The sequence below is a fragment of the Erythrolamprus reginae genome, chromosome 4 (assembly GCF_031021105.1).
Source record: "Erythrolamprus reginae isolate rEryReg1 chromosome 4, rEryReg1.hap1, whole genome shotgun sequence".
In the NCBI taxonomy this organism is placed as follows: domain Eukaryota; kingdom Metazoa; phylum Chordata; class Lepidosauria; order Squamata; family Dipsadidae; genus Erythrolamprus; species Erythrolamprus reginae.
The window spans coordinates 93,500,817-93,522,850 of NC_091953.1; the positions used below are offsets into that span (position 1 = coordinate 93,500,817).

At 40.0% G+C, this 22,034-nt stretch overlaps 1 protein-coding gene across 7 annotated transcripts in view; it reads right to left on the minus strand.

The window, feature by feature from the left end:
- Positions 1–690: 690 nt before the first annotated feature.
- The window catches only part of JADE3 (jade family PHD finger 3), a 56,573-nt gene continuing 35,229 nt past the window's right edge, over positions 691–22,034 (minus strand). For 6 of the 7 annotated variants that reach the window (XM_070750913.1, XM_070750915.1, XM_070750914.1 and 3 more), the window contains 6 exons: positions 15,773–15,984; positions 10,894–11,061; positions 9,855–9,971; positions 8,386–8,856; positions 7,646–7,763; positions 691–3,828 (listed from right to left, as the gene is read on the minus strand). In XM_070750913.1, coding sequence (XP_070607014.1) covers positions 2,936–3,828; positions 7,646–7,763; positions 8,386–8,856; positions 9,855–9,971; positions 10,894–11,061; positions 15,773–15,984 — 1,979 coding nt within the window. In that variant the 3' untranslated portion in view covers positions 691–2,935. The remainder of the gene's footprint in view (positions 3,829–7,645; positions 7,764–8,385; positions 8,857–9,854; positions 9,972–10,893; positions 11,062–15,772; positions 15,985–22,034) is intronic. The other variant, XM_070750919.1, reaches the window with a different exon arrangement.

Here is a 22,034-nt window from a genome sequence, read left to right on the forward strand (position 1 = left end):
ATATGTATGTGTGTGTAATCAGTTGTTTCTTAGGCCATTATAACTGACCTACTTTATATTTAATATATTCATATTTTTAATCAAATATTTAACTTACTCTAAATTTAGAAGCTGTCTGGGGATCCCTTTGTTAGGCCAAAAACGCATGTTACACATTTCCTAAAAGTTACACATTTCCTAACAGTAATGCCATGATCTTAAAACTACAGTAATTGCAAGAAATAGTAGTAAGTGCTCCAACATTCCAATGCTAATTGTGTAAAAGCAAGCAAATGAAATGTACTGTGCTAAACTAGGCAAAAGGTTGCATATGTATTTCTGGAAAAAAGTTATCAAAGACTGCCATAAGAGGCATTCCTACTTCCCTTGTCTTATATAACATGGCATGCCTTTGGTCTAGTAGTTAAAGCACCAGACTAGAAACCAGGAGACTGTGAATTCTAGTCTCATCTTAAGTATGAATGTCAGCTGAGTCAGGCATTCTCTCTCTCAGCCAACCCACCTCACAGGGTTCTTTGTTATGCAGTAAACAGGAAGAGGAAGGAGTATTAAGTACAGTATATTCACCGTTTTTTGTTATCAATATAATAAATGCAATAAATAAATGTCTTTTCTAGGACAAGACATTGTAAAAATGTTTCATTCAGAACTTTTGTTTGATAAAGGAACAAATTAATCAAATGCACAGAATTCATTACAACTCATACAAACTTATTTATATTTATTTAATCTTGATTTTTAGTCCTATAAAAATTAAGAGTCATACATTATCAAATCTTTATATGGAGACTATCCTGGATTAGATGCAAGTCCTTTAAGATCCTCAAGGCCACTTACACACATCTGGGGTTGCCCAAGTGCTTTTGTTTTTGGAGGAATGTTACTACTCTTTCATGAATTAACTAAATGCAGTCTTCCTAAGTATTACAGCCTCTAAATGATCACAATGGAAAAGGTAAGGTTAGCAATTTCATAATTTAATGAAAAAAGTATTGTAAAAAAAAGACGTCCAAAAAAGACAGTCCATTTTTTTTAAAAAAAAAACTGGATTTGGGTATGCATGTGTGTCAAAACAAGAAAACAAATTAAAAGGTAACACTGCAAAGTTAACTACTGAACACTTTGTGAAAACTATCAATTATATTTTGGAGACAGACACTTGAAATTAGTTAAAAGGTCATATATCTATGGAAATCATATAAAAATATTAAAGAATAACACTATTGCCTGATGAGATTTATTTTAAATCATTAACCTAAAATTTGCAAAACAGTTGTAACTTGTAGAAGCACCATTTCTTTCTTTTTCTCAATGCATGAGTCATTCATTGTAATATTTTCTCCCTCTGGCTGCTGACAAATTATATTCCAATTTAATCAGAACCAGTATGTAGAGAAATGAATTTTCTAGCACCATTCTGAATGGCTCAGAACACAATGGCTACCTTTTCTCAACAAACTTAAAACGAAATACAATTGCATATTTACATCAAAGGAGATACCTAGAAAATACATTTTTTAAAAAGACAAAAAATAGATACAAAAGTTGACAAAGCAATTTTAAATATGTCTAAAACAAAAAAGGACATCTGCCAAATTTATTATGTAACTTTCATTAGTCAATTTATTCTTTCTAAGTAAATTGAATAGTATTAAGGCTTTCAAGGACATCAAGGCCCTCATTCGTTGTTATTGAATTCGAAATGCACAGCAATTGTTGTTTCACATTATGGCATTACATGACCAAACTAAATATGTGATTGCTCCAAAAATAAAATGATTTTTATTTTGATTAAAAATTGGGTGTGCAGCAATGTATGCAGCAATGAACAAAATATTAAATTATGTAATGATATTATGTGTGTGCATTTTATAATATTACAATATGCTGGTTTAAAAAAATAAATAAAAGTAGTTATGAAGATGTTTGGGAATCAAAAATACTTTGATTTTTGATTTATTTAAATCTAGAATTCAATGTACACAGACCTTTGCATAAACTGATTTTAAACATTTTGGCTCAGAAATCTGAACATATTTGTTAGCTTACAAAAAATACTAACATGTTGGGAAGGGGATCAAGTTTTAAGAATATATGGGAAAATTTGGCATCACCAGTGATTGCCTGAATATGTTAAAGAAATTAAGTACTTCTAGTTTTAAACATTATCCACAGACCAGCCATTTTTATTGGCTGGCTGCATAACCTATTTTACAGGTGCAATGAACAACAAGTTACTATGTACAAAGGGATTAAAAACAATTTAAAAATACTAGAAGTTAAAAGGTATTTACAGAATATAGCAATTTATAATAGTGAAAAGGAACAGACGTTTACTACTGGGAAAAATCTAGAGGTCAGTGTGTGTTTGGCAGCATTAACTGTGGAGTTTATAAACCTTCCTCAATAGATTAAGAGGATATATAATATATTCTGATCATATATAATGTTTATTTGAAAGTAAGTCCCGCAGAGTTAAAATCAGTCCTACTCCTAGGGAGTTAGGCTCATATAATTTGTTCTAATATTGACTGAGAACATGATTTTTTTTCTAGTAGTCACATGACTCAATTCAGGAAAACACTTTAGCAGACATTATTTCAAATGTGAAAATTCTTCCAAAAGCTAAGCTTGAAGTGTTGTCATGAAATGAGAATCTATTACAGCTGCAACAAGAATTATCTAGTCATTTTGTAGATTGTCTACGATTGTAGATTTGTAGATAAAAGAGCTTTTTGAGTCTCCCTCCCCCCCCCCAAAAAAAACAATGGTGGGGGCAGGGGAGGGAGCAATCTCCTCAAAAGAGCAAGAGTTTAGAGAAACATTGTCACTTGCTTGTAGACCCTGCACTCTAACCTGGAGATTTCCCAAGGTTTATAATCATTACTCTTAAATACCCACAAAGCTGAGCTGCTTTCATTTTCATGGAGTTCTATCACCTTTGCACTGAACTATGAGAAATCAAGTTTCTTTTCTTTCTATTTTGACAATCTCTACTGAAGTCTTTATTCGGGCTTTCTCTGCCTAAGCTGCTTTTCCTCAATCTGATCTGTCCTTTATTCTCTTCACTCTCTGCTTCAGAATCACTGAGTTCCAGATCAGGGCAATACCCATCATTGTCTTGATAGGGGGCAGTCCCCATTTGATATTCAAAAGTCTGCTTGCCCCATGGACGCTCTCTCACCGAAAGCCTTCTTGAGGGTTTTTCACACCTGAGATCTTCAGTAGTCCTCACCAAACTGTTGGTTGCTTCTTTGAAGGACCTGCTAAAGTGTTCCATTGTGGATTTTCTGAAGGTACTCTGGCTAGCCTGGTGGGCAGAGAGTACTGACTGTTGTTCATATGTTGTTTGGCTGGAGCTGTTTCGCTGAGTGATATCTCCAACTCTGCTCATTAAGCCATTAGATTTTTCTAATTTAGAATTGTGTTGAATTTTCCCATTCCCAACAGAAGACTGTCCATGCAATGCAGCTTGAAGCGCCAAGGGTTTGCCATATGATTGTCCAGGATGGAAAAGTTCTGATAAGTTCTCAGACCCAGATTCCTTTGCTACAATTCTAGATTTTGTAATGCTTTCCAGTAAGCCGTTGCTTCTGTTTTCATGCTGAAATCTTGAGTAGGACTTCATATTTGAAATAAACGTTTCCTTGGATAGTGAAATACCTCTTTTATTATAAATCATGGCACTATTATCAGGAGAAAATGTTTTGGTACCAGTTTTTAAGTTGCTTTTGCAATCTCCCAATGATTTTGGCATTTTTAATTTTAAAGTGATTCGAGGAGGAGGGTAGAACAATGTATTGTCTAGTGCATTTGTCAGGGAATGACCTGAAAGAGATAAGAGAGATATTTAAGACTCAACTTTTATCATGAAAATATGTACAATGTATCTTTATAAAACTGTTACATAAACAGTAGCAACAGCACATATTTATAAGGTAAATTGCATTTTTTGAATATTCCCCATTTCTTTTTTTATTTGTTAAATTTATTTGCTACCGATCTTCCTGTGGGGCTACTCTGGGTGGCTTACAACAATAAAAATAGAGAAATTAAAAGTGCCAACATAACAGTGGCAAAGTAATGGAACAATACAATGAAAAAGAGAACAATGAGAACATATGATATGAAAATAAAAGATGGGCAGGTGAGGAAGCAAGCACGGAGGGGAGGGATCTGCAACCAATCTGGTAGCCATCTCCAATATAGTAACCCCCCACTCCCAATTGTGTTCCTAAGCCAACCAGCAGAGCGAAGTCTTCAGGCTTTTGTGGAAGGACAGGGGGGTAGAGACACCTTAGACAATATGGAGTTCCAAATGGTGGATACTATGTTCTATTGGATCCCAATAGTCAAGAGTTCTTTGACTAATGGGATCTACAGTAGGCCCTCTGCCAGCACATATGGGGCAGGCTTGTTTAGTGGGATGAGACGGTATCTCAGGTAGCCTGGACCTATGCCATTAAGGGCTTTTTAAAAGTCATAACCTTGAACTGCATCCAGAACCAGACAATGAAATTCACAGAACAGAGATGTAAAATGGGCATTCTAAGGGCCCCAAAGCCTGCCACACTGAACCAGCTAAAGGTTCAGATTGGATTTTAAGAGTAATCCCATACAAAATGCATTGGAGTAGTCCAAACTTGCATAGCCGGTCCAAAAGGAGACCATGGTAGATTGTATTAAAAGCCAGTGAGATGTCAAGGACAACAAGAATGGTTGCACTACCCCATCTTGCTCACACCAGAGATTGTCCATAAGGGCAACCAAATCTGTCTTTGTTCCAGAGCCAGGCCTGTTTTAAAAGGGTCCAGAAAATCTGTTTCATCCAGGACCCTGTGAAACCACCTATCAACCTCCTCTATTACCATCTTCTCTAAAAAGGGAAGATGGGAAATTGGAAGAAAGTTTTCCAGTTAATTGGAGTTTAATGATATTTTTTTTAAGGAGAAAACAAATAAAAGGCTTCCTTAAAAGATCCCAGGAATGTTCCTTCCTGCAGTGAGAAATTTATCACTGAATGAATCTACCTGCTGGTCACCATTCTGGAGGCTTTCACCAACCATACATTGCTGCACACCAACATGGCCTAAAGATGATAATTCAAACCCACTGGTCTAGATGGGTTTGGGTGATCTGAGACAGGGCCAATGGGCAACACCGTAGAAACAATAAGAGTAGAGAACTAGTGTTGTTTTGCCATTTTTACGAGATATGACTTAATAGTTCTCTAAGCCATGTCCAGCTGGAGTCATCATTCATTTTTCTCCAGTGGCATTCTAGGCATCTCTTAACCTATTGCAGAACACTCAGTTCCTCCATGAACAATAGGAAATGATGAATGCAATGGTTGAGAATGGTCACATAGGAGCAATCTTGTCCAGACTCTCAATGGACTTATGGTTCCAAGCCATTATTTCATTTATTTAATTTATTTATTTATATTTAATTGGATTTGTATGCCACCCCTCTCCGAGCCCTCTCCGAGGACTCGGAGGACTTTAGCATTACTAAAGCTTTGGCAGCATTGCACAGCAAATTCTTAAGGAGATCCCACAGTTCCTTCTGGGACCCATTTGGATTCCTCAGTCCCCAAGAGCAGACTGCTTGAATGGGTCCAGTCACTCAGTATGGAAAGTGTAAGAGAGCATCAGGGATATCAAGGAGTGATCTGATCAAGGTCTTTTTGCTCTCCAAATACTGTTTGTTTGCAGATATTAAAGCTGTTTAAAAATACAAATGTAATCCATAACAAAAAAATGTTATTAAAACCCCCCAAATACTTATGTATTGCTTGTACAATTGAATGTAGATGTCTGTTGGTGTCTGGACTGCATATTTTTAAATGAGAAAAATTATACTGTACAATCCAAAGGGCCGCTCGTTTTCAGCGCTATTGGTACACCCCCCCAAGACCATTGCGGGCCACATGTTTCCATCGGGTATGCCTGCACCTGTCAGCACAAGATTTGGCTTCTCCACATGTGCAGAAAGTGAAATCTTGTGCAAGAACACACATGTGAGTGAGATTTCAGCAACTTTTGCTGATATCTCGCTTGTGCGAGCATCCTCACACAAGATTTTGGTTACTGCATATGCATAGAAGCCAAATCTCGCACAGGGGCGCACATGCAGAACATGCAGCTGTGTGCGCATCCTGGAATTTTCTACCGGAATGGAGCACTAGACTGCACCGGCTGCTGCCCACCACTGGTACAATCTAACAAAACCAAATTATTATACAGTAGTACCTCTAGATATGAGCTGCTCCACATGCGAGTATTCCAAGTTACGAGCTCAGATGCGAGCAAAATTTCTGTTTGACACCCGAGCTCAAATTCGGGATACAAGCCGAGCGTCCACTAGGTGGCGCAAGAATTCCATTTTTTCCAGTTATCTCGGCGCGAAAAGCAAAATCTAAATGCATTCGTTCGAGATATGAATTGATTGACATACGAGCTTGGCTCTGGCATGAATTAAACTCGTATGTCGAGGTACCACTGTACTGTCTGAACCTGATGGTGTAGTAGTGCTAGGAGTTGTTAGGGAGCTCACAGACTACCAAGCCTTGTCTGATTATTAACTACTACAACTGCCAGGACAACATTCTTGTGTGGCTTTTTCTTTTTTTAACTTTCACTTTCCCACTGTCTTTACTTGAGCCTTGCATTATTTACAAAAGAAAAATCCAAAGGTAACAGTCAACTGCTTTCTTGCTGTTAAGTTCTAGTTTAAAAGCTAAAAGGCTAAAAATGCCAACATGAGTACCAAAGTCAGTATAATACAATGATTTTGGGAGTAATTTTGCAAAAGGAGAATATAGATTTAGATAGGCTTTGAAGAAATTAGGGCCAAGCCAGGGAAAAACAGTGGAACAAGGTGAGATTCAGAGAAGAGGGATGATTCTATATCCAGATATGGAATTCTATACAGATTCTCTCTGAAGCAATGCAAGCTTCACCAGATGTCTATTCCCACATTCTAGTATATGCTAATTATCCAGAGTTATTTGCACAGTGAATGTATTACAATTACATAAATTGAACTATAGCATAGAAGTACAGTGGTACCTCTACCTAAGAACGCCTTTACTTACGAACTTTTCTCGATAAGAACTGGGTGTTCAAGATTTTTTTGGCTCTTCTCAAGAATCATTTTCCACTTACAAACCTGAGCCTCTAAAACTCTAACCGGAAAAGGCATGGAGATACCTCTGTGGAGCCTCTCTAGGAATCTCCTGTGCAGAAACAGGGCTGGGAAAGGTGGTGAGGAGCCTCTGTGGGGCCTCTCTAGGAATCTCCTGAGAGGAAACAGAGCCAGAAAAGGCAGGAAGAAGCCTCCATGGGGCCTCTCTAGGAATCTTCTGGGAGGAAACAGAGCCTCCACCCTCCCTGTGGTTTCCCCAACCGCACACATTATTTGCTTTTACATTGATTACTTGGGGGGAAATTGCTTCTTCTTACAAACTTTTCTATTTAAGAACCTGGTCACGGAATGAATTAAGTTTGTAAGTAGAGGTACCACTGTATTATATAACCTATTTTCATAAAAAAGAATGTTAAGATTACTATCCACTGAAAATAAGGTTTTAAAGGTTCAGAGAGATATAAACGTATAGAAAATAAGTATGTTATGCATTCATTACCTGCAGCAATTTCCTGATTAATAAGTTGGACTTGTAAATTGAAGACCTGTTCATGTGCTTTGCTATGAGAAAGTTTTATTTTTTCTCTTCTGCTTACCATGTAGCAAAGATTCCTTACCTACAGAAAATACAAAATCAAGCACCTGAAAAAGCTTGCAAAATATTTTACAAAATAATTAATAATACATTCCAAATATTATTCCTAATAATAATTATAACCATATATTTAAAATTATTTACAAAAATTAAATCTAAAGATTCAAATTGCATTGAATTATCTTGGCTTAAAGCACATCTGTGTCCTTTGTATACAGATCTCAGGAAGATAACTTTCATTTATAATCTTTGCAGTTTATCTTGCAGTTAATGTTGTATAATTTTATGTTCATCTGAGCACTTCCTTTATGATCCCTTTAAAATACTCCAATTTTTCAAAAAATTCCCCTTTATACTTTTTTACTATCCATTCACTATTTTACTATCCATTCACAAATCATTCTTTTGGATAATTTAAATGTCCCCAATGAAAATATTATCAGTGGCCATCATGTCTGAGAACCAGATTAGTCCCTTTCCTGTTTATTGGAATTAGTTTCTAAAACCAGAGTAAAAAAGGAAGTCTGTAAAAACCTCATCAATGATGTGGTGTCTTCCATGTATTACTCTAGCCCTCATTCTCTAGTACAGATTTTTTTTTTCTTATTCCAACAGCTTCATTTATAACCGCATCAATTACTTACCCTCTCTAAATCCTGTCTTAAATGCATAAACATTCTCATTCGAGTATGAATACTATCTTCTTTTGGCTGAACCAAGCCATTTTCTTCATCCTCCTTGGGAGGAAATAATGGTTTATTAAAGTTACTCTTCCTTTTTAATTTCCAGTAATTAAAGGTCAAGTCCACAGTGAGCTTAGGAAGCCCAAGTTCTGCCGCAACATCATCTATTCTCACAAGTGAGTAGAACTCCTCCTCCAGTTCCTGAAGTTTCTGAGCACGCAAACTGATTTTCTCACGCTCAGATTGCTTCTGGTCTACTGTGCTCTTGAGGTTCTCTGCATCAGGCATCAAACTTTGCTTGGTTTTGCTATGCTTTAGACAATATGACTTGAACTTGACTTCATCACCATCATCCAGGATTGTTTTCATTTCTAAGCTATGCTCAAAGGCACATGTGACATGAAAGGCAGTGATACAACTCTTCACAGAGCACTGTTGAATGAAAACAAACCAAGCATCAACAGACACGGAAAATCCCCTTAATAAAGCTCCCAAAATCATAATGGCCAATTCCCTGTATTACAGGGAAAAACTCAAGAAACCCTGCTTCCAGCTATGCACTTATATCTCTCCCCCCTCACCACCAAAGCCTTTGACCACTTCTAGAATTCCTCCTAATTCATCCTCCTCAAAAATAGATCACTCTAAACAATTCACCACTACACACACAGTAACAATTCAAAATTTGAACAGAACTTTTAAACTCCTTAGCTTATGATTCAAAATTGGCTAAAAGAAATCCTAAATTATGAAATAGAATTAAAACCCGAAACATATATTTTAGAAATTATCAGAGCAGAGGACAACACAAAAAGGCAAATTACTACTTAATAACACACATATTAACAGCAGCAAGATTGGTTTTTGCACAAAATTGGAAAAAAGAAAACATACCAATTGATGATACAGTGATTAGGAAAATACTAGACTGTGCAAAACTGAGTAAACTTACATTAGAATTACAGAACAAACAATAAAAAGAACATTACATCATATGGGGGAAACTGTAACTGGATAGAAGGAAAAAAAGGAATTAGAATAATTGTTAAAAAGGGGGAAACTGAAGAAATAGAAATGTAAATACAAGTTCATATTAAATTCAATGTCTTTGTTTTGTTTTTAAAATTCAATTTTAAAAAAAATTAAAGAACTTTTAAGCTCCTTCAAGAAGTTACATGTTTTCCACAAGTTCAAGAAAAAACCATGTGCCAACAGTATACCCTAACGATCTTGAATGTCCACTTTCTTTATCTGAAAACCAAAGATTTCTAGAAGCTGCTTACCAGGAAACAAAGCGGCTGCTAAACTTGTATTGTTTCCTCATATTTTGAGGAAGATATTTGATACCAATCAGAATGAAATATGCCTGGCTAGTGAACCATTTCAATTCTTTTAAGTTCAAAGACTACAACATAGAAATTAGTACATACCTGGATACAAGCACCAGTTTTCACTTTGCATAAACTGCAAACTAAAGCCCATCTACTTGGGGGAATGTGGGACACTTTTGTAATCGGTTCCATCCTTTCTGGACAAGCAATGCTTACCTAGAATGCAACACATCCAAAACTACTTTCTTTTTCTACTTTAGCATTTCGTAAAACAAAGAAAACATTTAAGCCACAGTAGCAATGCTAATATGTTAAAATGAAACTAATTAAATTTCTGACAAGGTTGTCAGGATAGCTAATACAGTAAAAATATAAAAAAATACTATAGATTTTTTGCTCTGAATAGAAGTTATTAATAAATATTATAGAACTGATAGAATGATAACCATGATACAAATAGCACAATTGCCATACTAGCATCAAAGTATCCAAGGATGGGATTTGTATCATGATATGATCTGTGCTGCAAATTTTCATCAGTATGGCTCACTAGGTGCACCACTGGTTTATAAAGGAAGTTGAGGTTTTGACATATGTTCAACAAAGACTAGGTTGGATGAGTGTGGCTAACAGACCCCAACATGAACCAACTGAACTCACCCTGACTCAGGTTTTTTGCTGATGTCTGTCAATTACTTTTAACTAATTGGGCAGATTAATAATAAAAAAGATGTCTAAGAAGGGCAACCCTCTAACTGACAAAGGGAGTATGGCTATGAATCAAAGACAGCACCCTGAATTAGTTATAAAATGATGAAGAAAGAGGAAAATGTCCCATATTTCCTCTAAGTCCAATCAAATGCAAAAACCAAGATATTGGTTTTATTAAGGGCTGTATTAAGGTAGAAGAAAAAGCTTGAAAACTAAAAAAAAAAGCTCCTAAAATTACAATGGAGACAAATTGGTCTTTTTTCAAGATAACAAAATTGTCACACTACAAAGAAGAAAGCCTTCAAATCTCTAATGGAAGAATTACTCAAAAAAAGATAAATGGGAGGTCGCTTTCATGCAAATTAGATTTCAATCACAAGCAAAATAGATTAGTTTTATACTCCAGTCTTAATTAATATAAGCATACCTCTGGAATCCAGAGAGCGCAACTCACATGTGCCCACTTAGTACCCGTTCTTGTGGCTTTCATAGCTCCACCCCTCTTTGGACACAAGAGACACTGAGGATGTATACCTAAAACACAGGTACGGCAAAGCCAACTCCCCTCAGGAACCTTTAGGATGCCATAGCATGCCTGGAGATTTAAAAAAAGCACTGTTTTATACAAGAAAGAAGTATACTGTATATTATTTACCTTTCCAGTTTAACTACAGAAAATGTTTACACAAAACTTATTTTCAAAGCAAAAACACAGTGATCAGAAAAATCACTTTTTCATTAATAAATTCCATTTTATTTTATTCTTAATGATAAAAATTGAATATCCATCAAGGGCAGAGGTGTGATTTCTCAGAAGAAAAGGGAACTTGGGTAGCAACTTTTCTTCAATACCAGTCCTTTTTTTCAATTTAACAAGGAACAGACCAAACAAACAAGGAATAGAACATGAATATAAAGAACAATTCTTTTTGTAATTATTATTGATTTAGGAAAGGAGCTTTTTATGACACCCACAGATCTCTTTTACATGCTTATGTCATTTATAAAATAACCTGGGAAACTACTCTGGTCTTAGGAGTAAAGAATCTCAGAAAGACTGTTTATAGGTACAGTGATACCTTGTCTTACAAACTTAATTGGTTCCAGGACAAGGTTCGTAAGGTGAAAAGTTTGTAAGACGAAAAAATGTTTCCCACAGGAATCAATGGAAAAGTGATTAATGTGTGCAAGCCCAAAATTCACCCCTTTTGCCAGCCGAAGCACCCGTTGTTGCGCTGCTGGGATACCCAAGGCTCCCCTCCATGAGAAACCCCACCTCCGGACTTCCGCGTTTTTGCGATGCTGCAGGGGAAGCCCAGCAGGGAAATCCCAGCATCGCAAAAACAGGCGTTTCGCTGACAACGGAAGTCCGGAGGTGGGGTTTCCCATGGAGGGGAGCCTAAGGGGAATTCCAGCAGCGCAAAAACAGGCACTTTGCTGGCAACGGAAGGTCCAGAGGTGGGGTTTCCCAACAAGGGGAGCCTTCGCCTGGCAACAGAAGTCCGGAGGCGGGGCATCCCAGCGGTGGCGGCAGGTTCATAAGGTGAAAATAGTTTGGAAGAAGAGGCAAAAAAATCTTAAACCCCAGGTTCATATCTCAAAAAGTTCATATGACGAGGGGTTCGTAAGACGAGGTATCACTGTAGTTGCATCAGGAATGTACAGTTTTATCCAGTAGGGGGAACTCTTAGCTAAGCATAAATTTTTAAAAAATGAACATCGTTTTCATGAATGCTCTGGTGTTAACAAGAATCACTCTTGTTAATAACACCAATGAGTTAAAAACTCTTTGTGTTCTGTTCTGTTTCTTTCTAATTGTTCATAGACCTTTTTAGAAGATAATTTTACTAATAATTTTATGAATTCTTAAAAATATTAATAGAATCAGATCTGGAAATCTAATTCCTCATTCAATGTAAGAATTAATTTAAACCATGGCTTCCCAACCGCTACCTGAATGCAGAGATATCATATGCGCAGCTAAGACGCATTAAGAAATACTCTTCTTTCCTCTATGACAAGCATAAGATTGATCATTACATTGGTTGCATTCAAAATTTGAATGACCATTGATAGACAGTGCAAATCCAGGCATATAAATTCAGAAATCCTGGGTTATTTCCCAAAGCACATACTTAGAAGTGGCATTCAGAGATTCCTCTCCAATACTTTTTAAAAAAGACAAAATCTTGTCTTTTTAGCTTTGATCCAGTTGGGGATTGTACTCATCTTCCCTAACGTTCACTGGAAGAAATAACTGCTATTCAGACCTCAATTTCTGGCAAGAGCTAAAGCAAGACACAGAAGTACTCTACCGATTTCCAGAGAATGCCTTCTGTGGCTCTTTTCACTTGACCCTTCTCCTGGGGCTTGGAAATCATGTAATGCTTTTTACAAGTTGGACTGCTAATTTAGTGAGTGACTAATACTAAATAGGACACACAGCAACTGAATATTTGTACATTACTCTGCCCCACATTCTGGAATGTGATTGGTGAACAGACGATGCGCAGTGTGAGGACACTCTATGCCAGGGAAGGAATCTTCAACTCAGTGGACCATTCAGTCAGAGATGTAGCAAAGGTTAAATTGTGGGGAATATTAAAGTAAGATGTTTCTGTATCAGCATACTTTCTACCCTTTCAGGGACAGAAGAAAAAATACATTGCAAAGGATGTGAGGAACATTGAACCATTTGACTCAATTTTAATACTTCTGGCGGCCCGCAGGCCAGATGCGTCAGGCCCACCCCAGCTCCACCAAAAAAACCCATGTGATACGTCATATGATGGCATGATGGGGCAATTTTGCGACCCATACTGTATGGTGGCCTGAACTAAAGACTGCACCTAAAGTGAGATAACGTGCAGAGTAGGTTGAAATTACTTCCAATGATTGAAATCAGCTTTTTTACTGAGGTAACTGAAAGTTGGATTTGCATGCTTCGTCATTTTTATTTCTTTTAGTGCCATAACCTGCTGAAACAGTCAGCAATAATCAATGCTGTTTATTATTTCATATTAATGTCCAAAAGCTGCACTTTTGCTAAACCGTAGATGTAGATTTAGATTTTTTTTAGCTAGGATGTTGGTCATTTTCATATTTTATACATTACACCCTCAGCATGTGCTTTCCTGTACAGTAATACTTAGTTCAGAGATTTTATTTATAATAATTACTTTTATTGTCTTCATTTATATTTAGTCCACAAATTTTGATTAACATTTGCAAACATTGCTCAATATTTATTAATAAAACAGCATCTGAATAAATTATTACTGTATCTTCTTGGCATGCTTCTGAATCTTCTTTGAAAATAACTTCAGAATATATCGTATTTAAAGATCAACAATGGCAATGCACACACATTCTTACCATACATAATATCTGAAATAATTTTCTTCTTTTTCCTCAACTTTAAAAACTGCTGTTTGTTTCTAATATAAATTCATAATGATGCTCTACCCTGTCTTTTTCAATATATTTAGTTCCATTAAATTAAATGCATTTTCATACAATTCTGAATAGACAAAAAAAATCCACTTTCATATCTCTACAATTTTACTGCTTTTCATATGCTAAAAAGAACATTCTTGCTACCTAGTACATTCCTGAATCCAAGTTATGTTATGCTCAAAACAATTTCACATTTCTGAAAAATCCTAATTTATGTTTGGAAGAACATTTAAAAATATGATTCACCAAGGCTATCATAGAGATTCTCATTACATCTGTGTTTGTTTCAGACAGAATAAGTAAACTTAGATATTAATGTACCCATCTGGAATAATTTCTGAATTGTATAATATGTTGAATTTTTTACAGTTTTATTAATTTGTAATCTTATTGAACTGTTCTATAGTGAGTTATGTGGCATATAAATTTAATAAATAAATATGTAATCTTTTTATAGATATACAGTATAATCAGAGCCTACACTTTTTATTCCTTAAATTGTTTGCATTTACTTCTGTGGGTGAGTGTGATAGAGAGGGGGCTGCTTAGATAATTGTTTAGGTAATTGTAATCTCATGATGTAAAGTAGGGGACTGGACTGGGCTATTGCAACATGCTTTATATGGGGCTGCCCTTGAAGAGCATTTGGAGTAGAATGCAATGGGAAGGGTAGTTAATGGTGCCAGTTATTCAACAAATGTCTCAGCAGTGTGTGAAGCACTGGCTTTCAGTGTGCTCAGATACAGGTCAAGGTGCTGGTAGTTATGTTTAAAGACCTGTATAGCTTGTGACTGGGTTACTTACCCAATCTGGCAAGGGACAGGCTCTGTGTACCAACAGCTGAGGAATGTCAGCTAGCGAGGCTCAGGCAAGGGTTTTCTGTTATAGTGGCTGCCTTTTGGAATATCTTCCCTCAAAGATCAAATTAGTTCTGACCCTGTTGCCTTTTGTAAGACTTTGAAAAGTTGAGTTGCTTTGAGTGTGAAGTCCCAAGTGTGTGGGGTAGCTGATTCTAGTTATGTTAATGTGTTTCTAGTTTTGTATTATGTCTTGTATCTGTTTTATAAAGGTTATATCTGGGACATTTTACAATAAAACAGTTAACAAACAAACACAATACAGTACAGTACAATACAAAAAGTTGTTCCAGGTATATTTCCAGATATGTAATATATTCATAGTTTGTGAATACTGTAATTTCATTTATTCTTAATGCATATATTTAGCTTTCAATATTTCAGTTTCATTACATCTATCACTTATCAATTTTTCTTTGCACTTCAAATTTTTATCTTGACCTGGTACATTTTTGAATATTTTCATTTAATTATTTTTGTTCTTTTAAAAATGCGTTTCTTTCCCTAGTTCTAAAATTTTGTCATAACATCCCTTATTTAATGACAATCTACATCAATGATGCACTGTAAATTTTCTTTCCCTTCGTTCATGCTGTTATTCATATTTTCCAGGTTTCATAATAACGTTTATATTTTCTATGATAAAATTTGGATCCCTGCAGTCTTCCTTTTTTGCTAGTATTTTCTTTTGTCTTCTATCAGAGTTATTTTCTGATTGCATATTTCATCAGAATACATTTTTGCTACTCAGTAACATTTTCTATATATTACTGATGCAACATTCTGCTAGTGTTACCATTAATTGCCCAAAGTTACTGATTCACAGAGCTTATACCGTACCACTATATTATACTAATGGTCATCTGACTATGTAACAAAATGTCATGTTTCCTTATACTTAGCATATTTTCAAAAACCATTTAAAAATCCTTACTCTCAAAAAAAAAGGCTGAATGTTGCATTCATATTGGCAAAGAATTAAACCTAACAAACCTGATGCACACAGATGTTACATTTATCACAAAACACCATATCATTTCCATCTTCACTATCAGGAGATCGGCATACATCACAGATTACATCTTCATCATATTCTATACCAAGCCCTTCCTCTGTTTCAATGGCATGGTTCATATTCTGATGACAGTGACGTTCCAGGACTTCTACCATTTTCTCCATGGTGTTTTCATCAAGCTGTCCATATCCTGACAAATGGTAAAAGGACCGTTTGTGACAGATATAAATGCAGATGAATTTAGCTTTAGTCAGCAGGCAATCTCATTAAAATAACTTGTCACTAGCGGATGCAAGAATCAAAATTGTGCTCTATGATGTCAGTTTGTATTATTGCAAACTAATGAAATAGACTTTTAAGCACATGATTGCTAAGAATTATGATATACTTTACTGGATGCCACTAATTTCAAGCTAGATGTTGTATTATTTTACAGTTCATGTTAACATCTTTATAAATGAAAAAATACTACTAAATTATCATTTCTGTAACTATTAACTGGGTGAAAGAACCGTTGAACTTACCTGAACGGTCTTGTCAATGCCCTGGAAGGAGAGTCCAGCATGGGTTTAGCTCAAGTCTTATTGGTAGGGACTGAGTTTTAAATTAATATAATTAGCATATTAAGTAGGTACCGCCCCCTTGCTGCCCCAGTAGCTCAGTTTTAAAAAACGAATTCAAGTAATAAACAGAATTTATTGAACAACTAACCACAACGATTAACTGAACTGCAACAACTGTCCATGGTTCAATGGGAGGGTTTGGATTCTCCTTCCAGGGCATTGAGAAGACCGTTCAGGTAAGTTCAACGGTTCTTCTCCCATGCCTCTGGAAGGAGAGTCCAGCATGGGATATACCCAAGTTTCAGTGTTCAAGGGAGGGAGATCATTGAATCATGACCCTGCAGAATCACACACTCGTTGCAACACTCTCCTCCCAAAGGCCGCCTCGGCCGAAGCAAACGTATCCAGTTTATAGTGTTGTATAAAGGTGGTAGGAGTGGCCCACGTCGCCGCCCTACAGATGTCCTCTATAGATGCTTGTGTGGCCCATGCTGCTGAAGTAGCCGCACTTCGAGTTGAATGAGCCGTGATTCCACTAGGCAGTGTTTGGGAACCCGCTTTGTACGCTTCAACTATACAAAGCTTCAACCATTGACTAATTGTCTGTGAGGACACTTTGAGACCTAGTCGATGTTGGCCAAAGGAAACAAACAAGGCCTCAGTCTTACGGAAAGGACTCCTGCGTCAGATATAGAGTTTCAGTGCCCTTCGCACGTCCACCTTATGCCACTTAAGTTCCAACGGATGGGATCCATGGACGCAAAAATCCGGCAGGACAAGTTCTTGTGTCCGGTGAAAATGTGTGTTGACTTTAGGGATGAACGTTGGGTCCAAACGGAGGATCACCCTATTGGGTTGAAATATACAGAGGTCAGCTCTAACTGACAAAGCCAACAGTTCCGACACCCGACGCGCCGATGTAATGGCAACTAAAAAGGCCGTTTTGAGGGATAACATCCTTAATGGCATCGTTCTTAACGGTTCGAAAGAAGGAGCTGTGAGTGCTTGCAGTACAACAGAAAGATCCCAAGTAAGGAATCGCCGTATAGGTGGAAGATGCTTGTTGGCAGCTCCTTTCAGAAAGTCTTTAATCAACGGATGGTGAGACAATGACCCACCGTCCTCAGATCGAATAATAGTTGCCAAAGCCGCCACCTGCCTCCTTAAGGTGTTGGGAGCCAATCCCTTCTCTAAACCGGATTGTAAAAACTCCAACACCGACACTAAATGAGCATTTTGTGGCAGCCGATGTCTGTCCATGCAAAAGGCCGTGAATGTGGCCCAAGTAGCCTGGTAGATCCGAGTCGTTGAAGGCCGCCTGGCTGATTGGATCGTAGTGATGACATTCTCGGGAATGTTCCAGGTTCTCAATCTGTCCCCTTCAAGTGCCAAGCGGTCAGATGGAACCACTGAGGTTCCGGATGGAATATCGCTCCCTGAGTGAGGGAGATTTGGTCGTCTGGAATCCTCCAAGGCTGGACAATTGAGAGCCCCATCATATCGGCGAACCAAGCCCGTCGCGGCCAGTGCGGTGCTATCAAAATGACCTCCGCCTGTTCCACTAGAATCTTTTCGATGACCTTGGGAATGAACGGTATCGGTGGAAAGGCGTACAGCAATTCCTTGGGCCACGGAAGGTATAGAGCATTGCTCCCCTCGGCTCCTGGTGTGGGAAATCTGGAGTAAAACCTCGGAAGCTGGGCATTGTGCTGAGTCGCGAATAAGTCCACTGCCGGGCTGCCAAACCGGTTGACCACTTGCTGGAACAGTTGCGGGGTCAGGCTCCACTCCGCCGGATCCACTGCCTGCCGACTGAGTATTGGCTTCCCCCGCGATGTGCTCTGCGTGAAGTGACGCAAGATGGGACTCCGCCCAGTCGAAGAGAAGTTGTGTTTCCTCCATCAACCTGAGAGATTTGGTCCCTCCTTGGTGGTTGAGGTGCGCCCTGGTCGCCACATTGTCCGTACGGACTAAAACATGTTTCCTCTGGAGAATTGGTGCGAAGGTTAGTAAAGCAAGGCGCACTGCTTTTAGCTCCAGGAAGTTGATATTCACTGGACTCAAATCCTGAGGATGCCACAACCCTTGGGTTACATGATGGTCCACATGAGCTCACCAACCGTAATCAATCTGTGTGTGTGACTCAAACATCGCTTTTGGTATGGAAGCAATGTCCATTGTAGTGCTCGGAAATGATACCGTGCCCAAGGGACGATGTCCACGCATGACACTAGGGTCCCTAGGACCTTGGATAAAAAGGCAAGCGGCACCATCCTTTGATGCTGCAGTTTGGTTACTAAGTCCTGAACGTTGCGTTGTCTCTCCGGAGAGAGGTAGACCTTCCTGGCGATGGTGTCTATAACTGAGCCGAGATGGGTGATGTTGGTTGTGGGCGAAAATGACTCTTTGCCACATTTATCGTGAAGCCATGCTCCTGCAACAGCGTTACCGTGTCCCGTAGATCCTGCTGCGCGGTCGCCAGATCCTTGGAGAGCACGAGGATGTCGTCCAAGTAAGCTAATAGTCGTATTGACTGGGACCGTAAGGAAGCGATTAGCGCATCCAGGAGTTTGGTGAAGGTACACGGTGCGGAAGAGAGGCCAAAAGGCATCGCCCGGTACTGATAATGATTCCCCTGAACATAAAAACGGAGGTACCTCCGATGATCCGGATGAATGGGCACATGTAAATACGCCTCCTTCAGGTCGATGGACGACATGAGATCTCGAGGGCGGATTGATGCCAAGATAGTGCGAAGGGAGGCCATCTTGAATCTGCGGTATAACACGTACCTGTTCAGGTGTTTCAGATTCAATATGAGCCTGCAACCTCCCGATGTCTTGGGCACTATGAAAACTCTGGAGTAGAACCCCATGCCCTCCATCTGGGATGGCACCCGCTTGATGGCTTGGATCTCTAGGAGATGCGCAATTTCCCGTTCTAGTAATGTCCGTTTCGTAATGTCTCTGGGAATTGGACAGGACACAAATGAGTTGGTGGAACCTGAAGGAATTCCATGCGTAGGCCCCGGGATACCGTGTCCAAGACCCAAGCGTCGGAGGATGTGGTCCTCCAGGCGGTACAAAACCTTTGGAGTTTCCCCCCCAAAGGGACCTGCCCTATGCAGTCACTTGGGTCGACGGAACGCCCGTTGATTAGATCCCCGAAAGGGGCGTCTTGCCTGCTGATACCCTCTACCCCGCTCTTGGAAGTAGGTTCTATCACCACGGTATGAATAGGCTTGACCATATTGTCCCTGTGAATATGGTCTGGAAGACTGGGTAGTCCCCGAAGCCGGGTCCCACCAAAAGGGCTGTCGGCGTCGATACGGAGTGTTATTACGATCCTGACGTCGAGAGGATCTGGGGAGGATCTTCCTCTTGTCCTTGTCCTCCACAAGGACTGATTCCAAGACCTCCCCGAACAGCTTGGTGCCCTGGAAAGGGGCAGATGACAGACGCCATTTTGATTTGGCATCCGCCTGCCAATGTCGGAGCCAAAGGAGGCGCCAAGAGGAGATAGTGGAAGCCATACCCCTTGCAGAAAACTTCGCCGCATGCAAGGTAGCATCCGCTGAAAATTCGGCCGCCACCAGGAGTTTATTTAAATCCTGCTTTAGGCGAGAATCCTCAGGCCCCATCCTAGCCTGTACCTCCTGAATCCACATAATGGATGCTCTATTGAAGACGGACGCTGTGGATGCAGCCCGCAGGGCCCATGCTGCCATTTGATGTGCCTTTTTCAGGAGAGTCTCAGCTTGTCTCTCATCAGGTTTGAGACTGTGTGCAGTCTCAGAAGGAACGACAGCATTGGACACCAGTGTGGCTACCGGCTTGTCCACTGGCGGAAACTGTAGCAGGTTCTCCATTTCATCATCATACATGTAGAAGCGGCGCTCCAGATTGGAGGGGCCCTGCGCCGCCGCTGGGTGCTGCCAGGTGCGCTTTATATTTTCAAGGAATATTTCCATCGCAGCTACGTTGTCGGATTCCTTGGGTGGCTCCTTACATAGGGAAGCTGAAGTCCTAACTCCATCCCCTGCATCAGTAGGTGCCGCCGCACCTGGCACATCCAAGGCTTGCTTAACCTTGTGCAAAAGCACCCTAAATAACGTCGGTTTAAACAATCCCGTGGGAGATGGTTGTTCTGGAAAATTATACTCATCATCAGACAGCTCATTATCTCCATGTTCGCTGTCCCCTTCCAGAATACCTGTGTCTCCCGCAAGTGAGTCTAGCCCAGGAGGGGGCGGTGGTGCTGACCAAAGATCTCTGGGCTGATACGGGTGTGGTGATGGAGGTGTTGTACGCTGGCCTCCAACCACCATTCCCTGCGCATAAGCGTTAGCAATAATGTCCTGCAGGGATGGAGGGAAGGTCTGCCAGACATCAGCTTGGGATCTAAGCCCTGCAGCCGTTGGCGTGAACGTTGCTGATGGAGCACATGCCTGTGTCCCTGCAGAAAGCCCATAAGTAGGATGGCTAACTGAGGCAGGCCTATCCGGCCTAGTGAGAGGTGAAGGTAAGGGTGGAGGTGGGCCTGACAAAGCCTGTCGGTCAGGAGACCAGTCCCTTTCAGTTGCAATGCCCAGGGCCCCCAAAGCCAATCCAGGTGATGATGTTCTCGATGGGGGAAGTGGCTGAATTGGGGGTATGGCCAGCACCCCCAAAGCAGGAGAAGCTAAGGCCGCCTCTAGCCTTTGTTCCAACGCTTTAATCTTCCTTTCAGCCTCTTTTATGGAAGATGAAGACTGGGAAGATTTTGATTTGGCCTTGCCAGAAGCCTTTTCCTTATTTTTATTAGGCACTGGAGTTGACTGGGGCTGTTCCTCCCCACGATTACCCAGTTGGTCAGCCATCCTTTATTTGTTGATAAGGGGCAGCGTACTCACAACTATTGTGAACCGGTCAAATGTACAAACAGCTATCACCGCAGTCTCCTCTCACAAGAAGTGGCTATGGAGGCTGTGTCACAGCCTCTTAGCTGTCTCTGCCTAGTGATCACGCATCACGTGACCAGGCGATTACCAATCAGGGTCAGTATCCAGGCAGATTAGCCTCAAAGGCTCTTGGCCCACAGCCAAGCTTCCGCATATTCCCTGCCGATAATAACGGCTTTTCGCAACATTTCGCCAGCGAAAATGGCGGGCGCGACTCTCCTCAGCGACCCCAAGCTCGGAAAATCCTCCTCAGCTGGCGAGGTGTCCGCGATCGCTCATTTCGGCGTCGCTTCGGCTCGAGTGTTTCCTCGGCCGTTTATTGCCTCCGCGCGGCTTCCCGGCCATCAGCTGATAGGCGCTGCTGTGATATTCGCGCCTTTCATGTACAGCGCTGCGCTGCCCCCGTCAATGGGGAGGGGCGGACCCCCCCACCTGGGGTGTAGGGCTAGGTCTGACCACGGAGGACAGTGACCTGTAGCCCATCCTCTCCTCTTCAGGGCAGTACTCGCGGGGAGAAGAGGCCCCATGAGGAGTATGATAGGGGTGCTGCCCGCGGAGGGCAGAGACCCCAAGAGCCTCTATACCTGTATAAAGACATAAACAACAACATTAATCAAGAATTATGCAATCAGTACACAAAACATACAATTTATTCATTTAACTCATGTCAGGAAGACAAGCTCAGCGTCCCTATCCTAGACTGAGTTTTTTAAAACTGAGCTACTGGGGCAGCAAGGG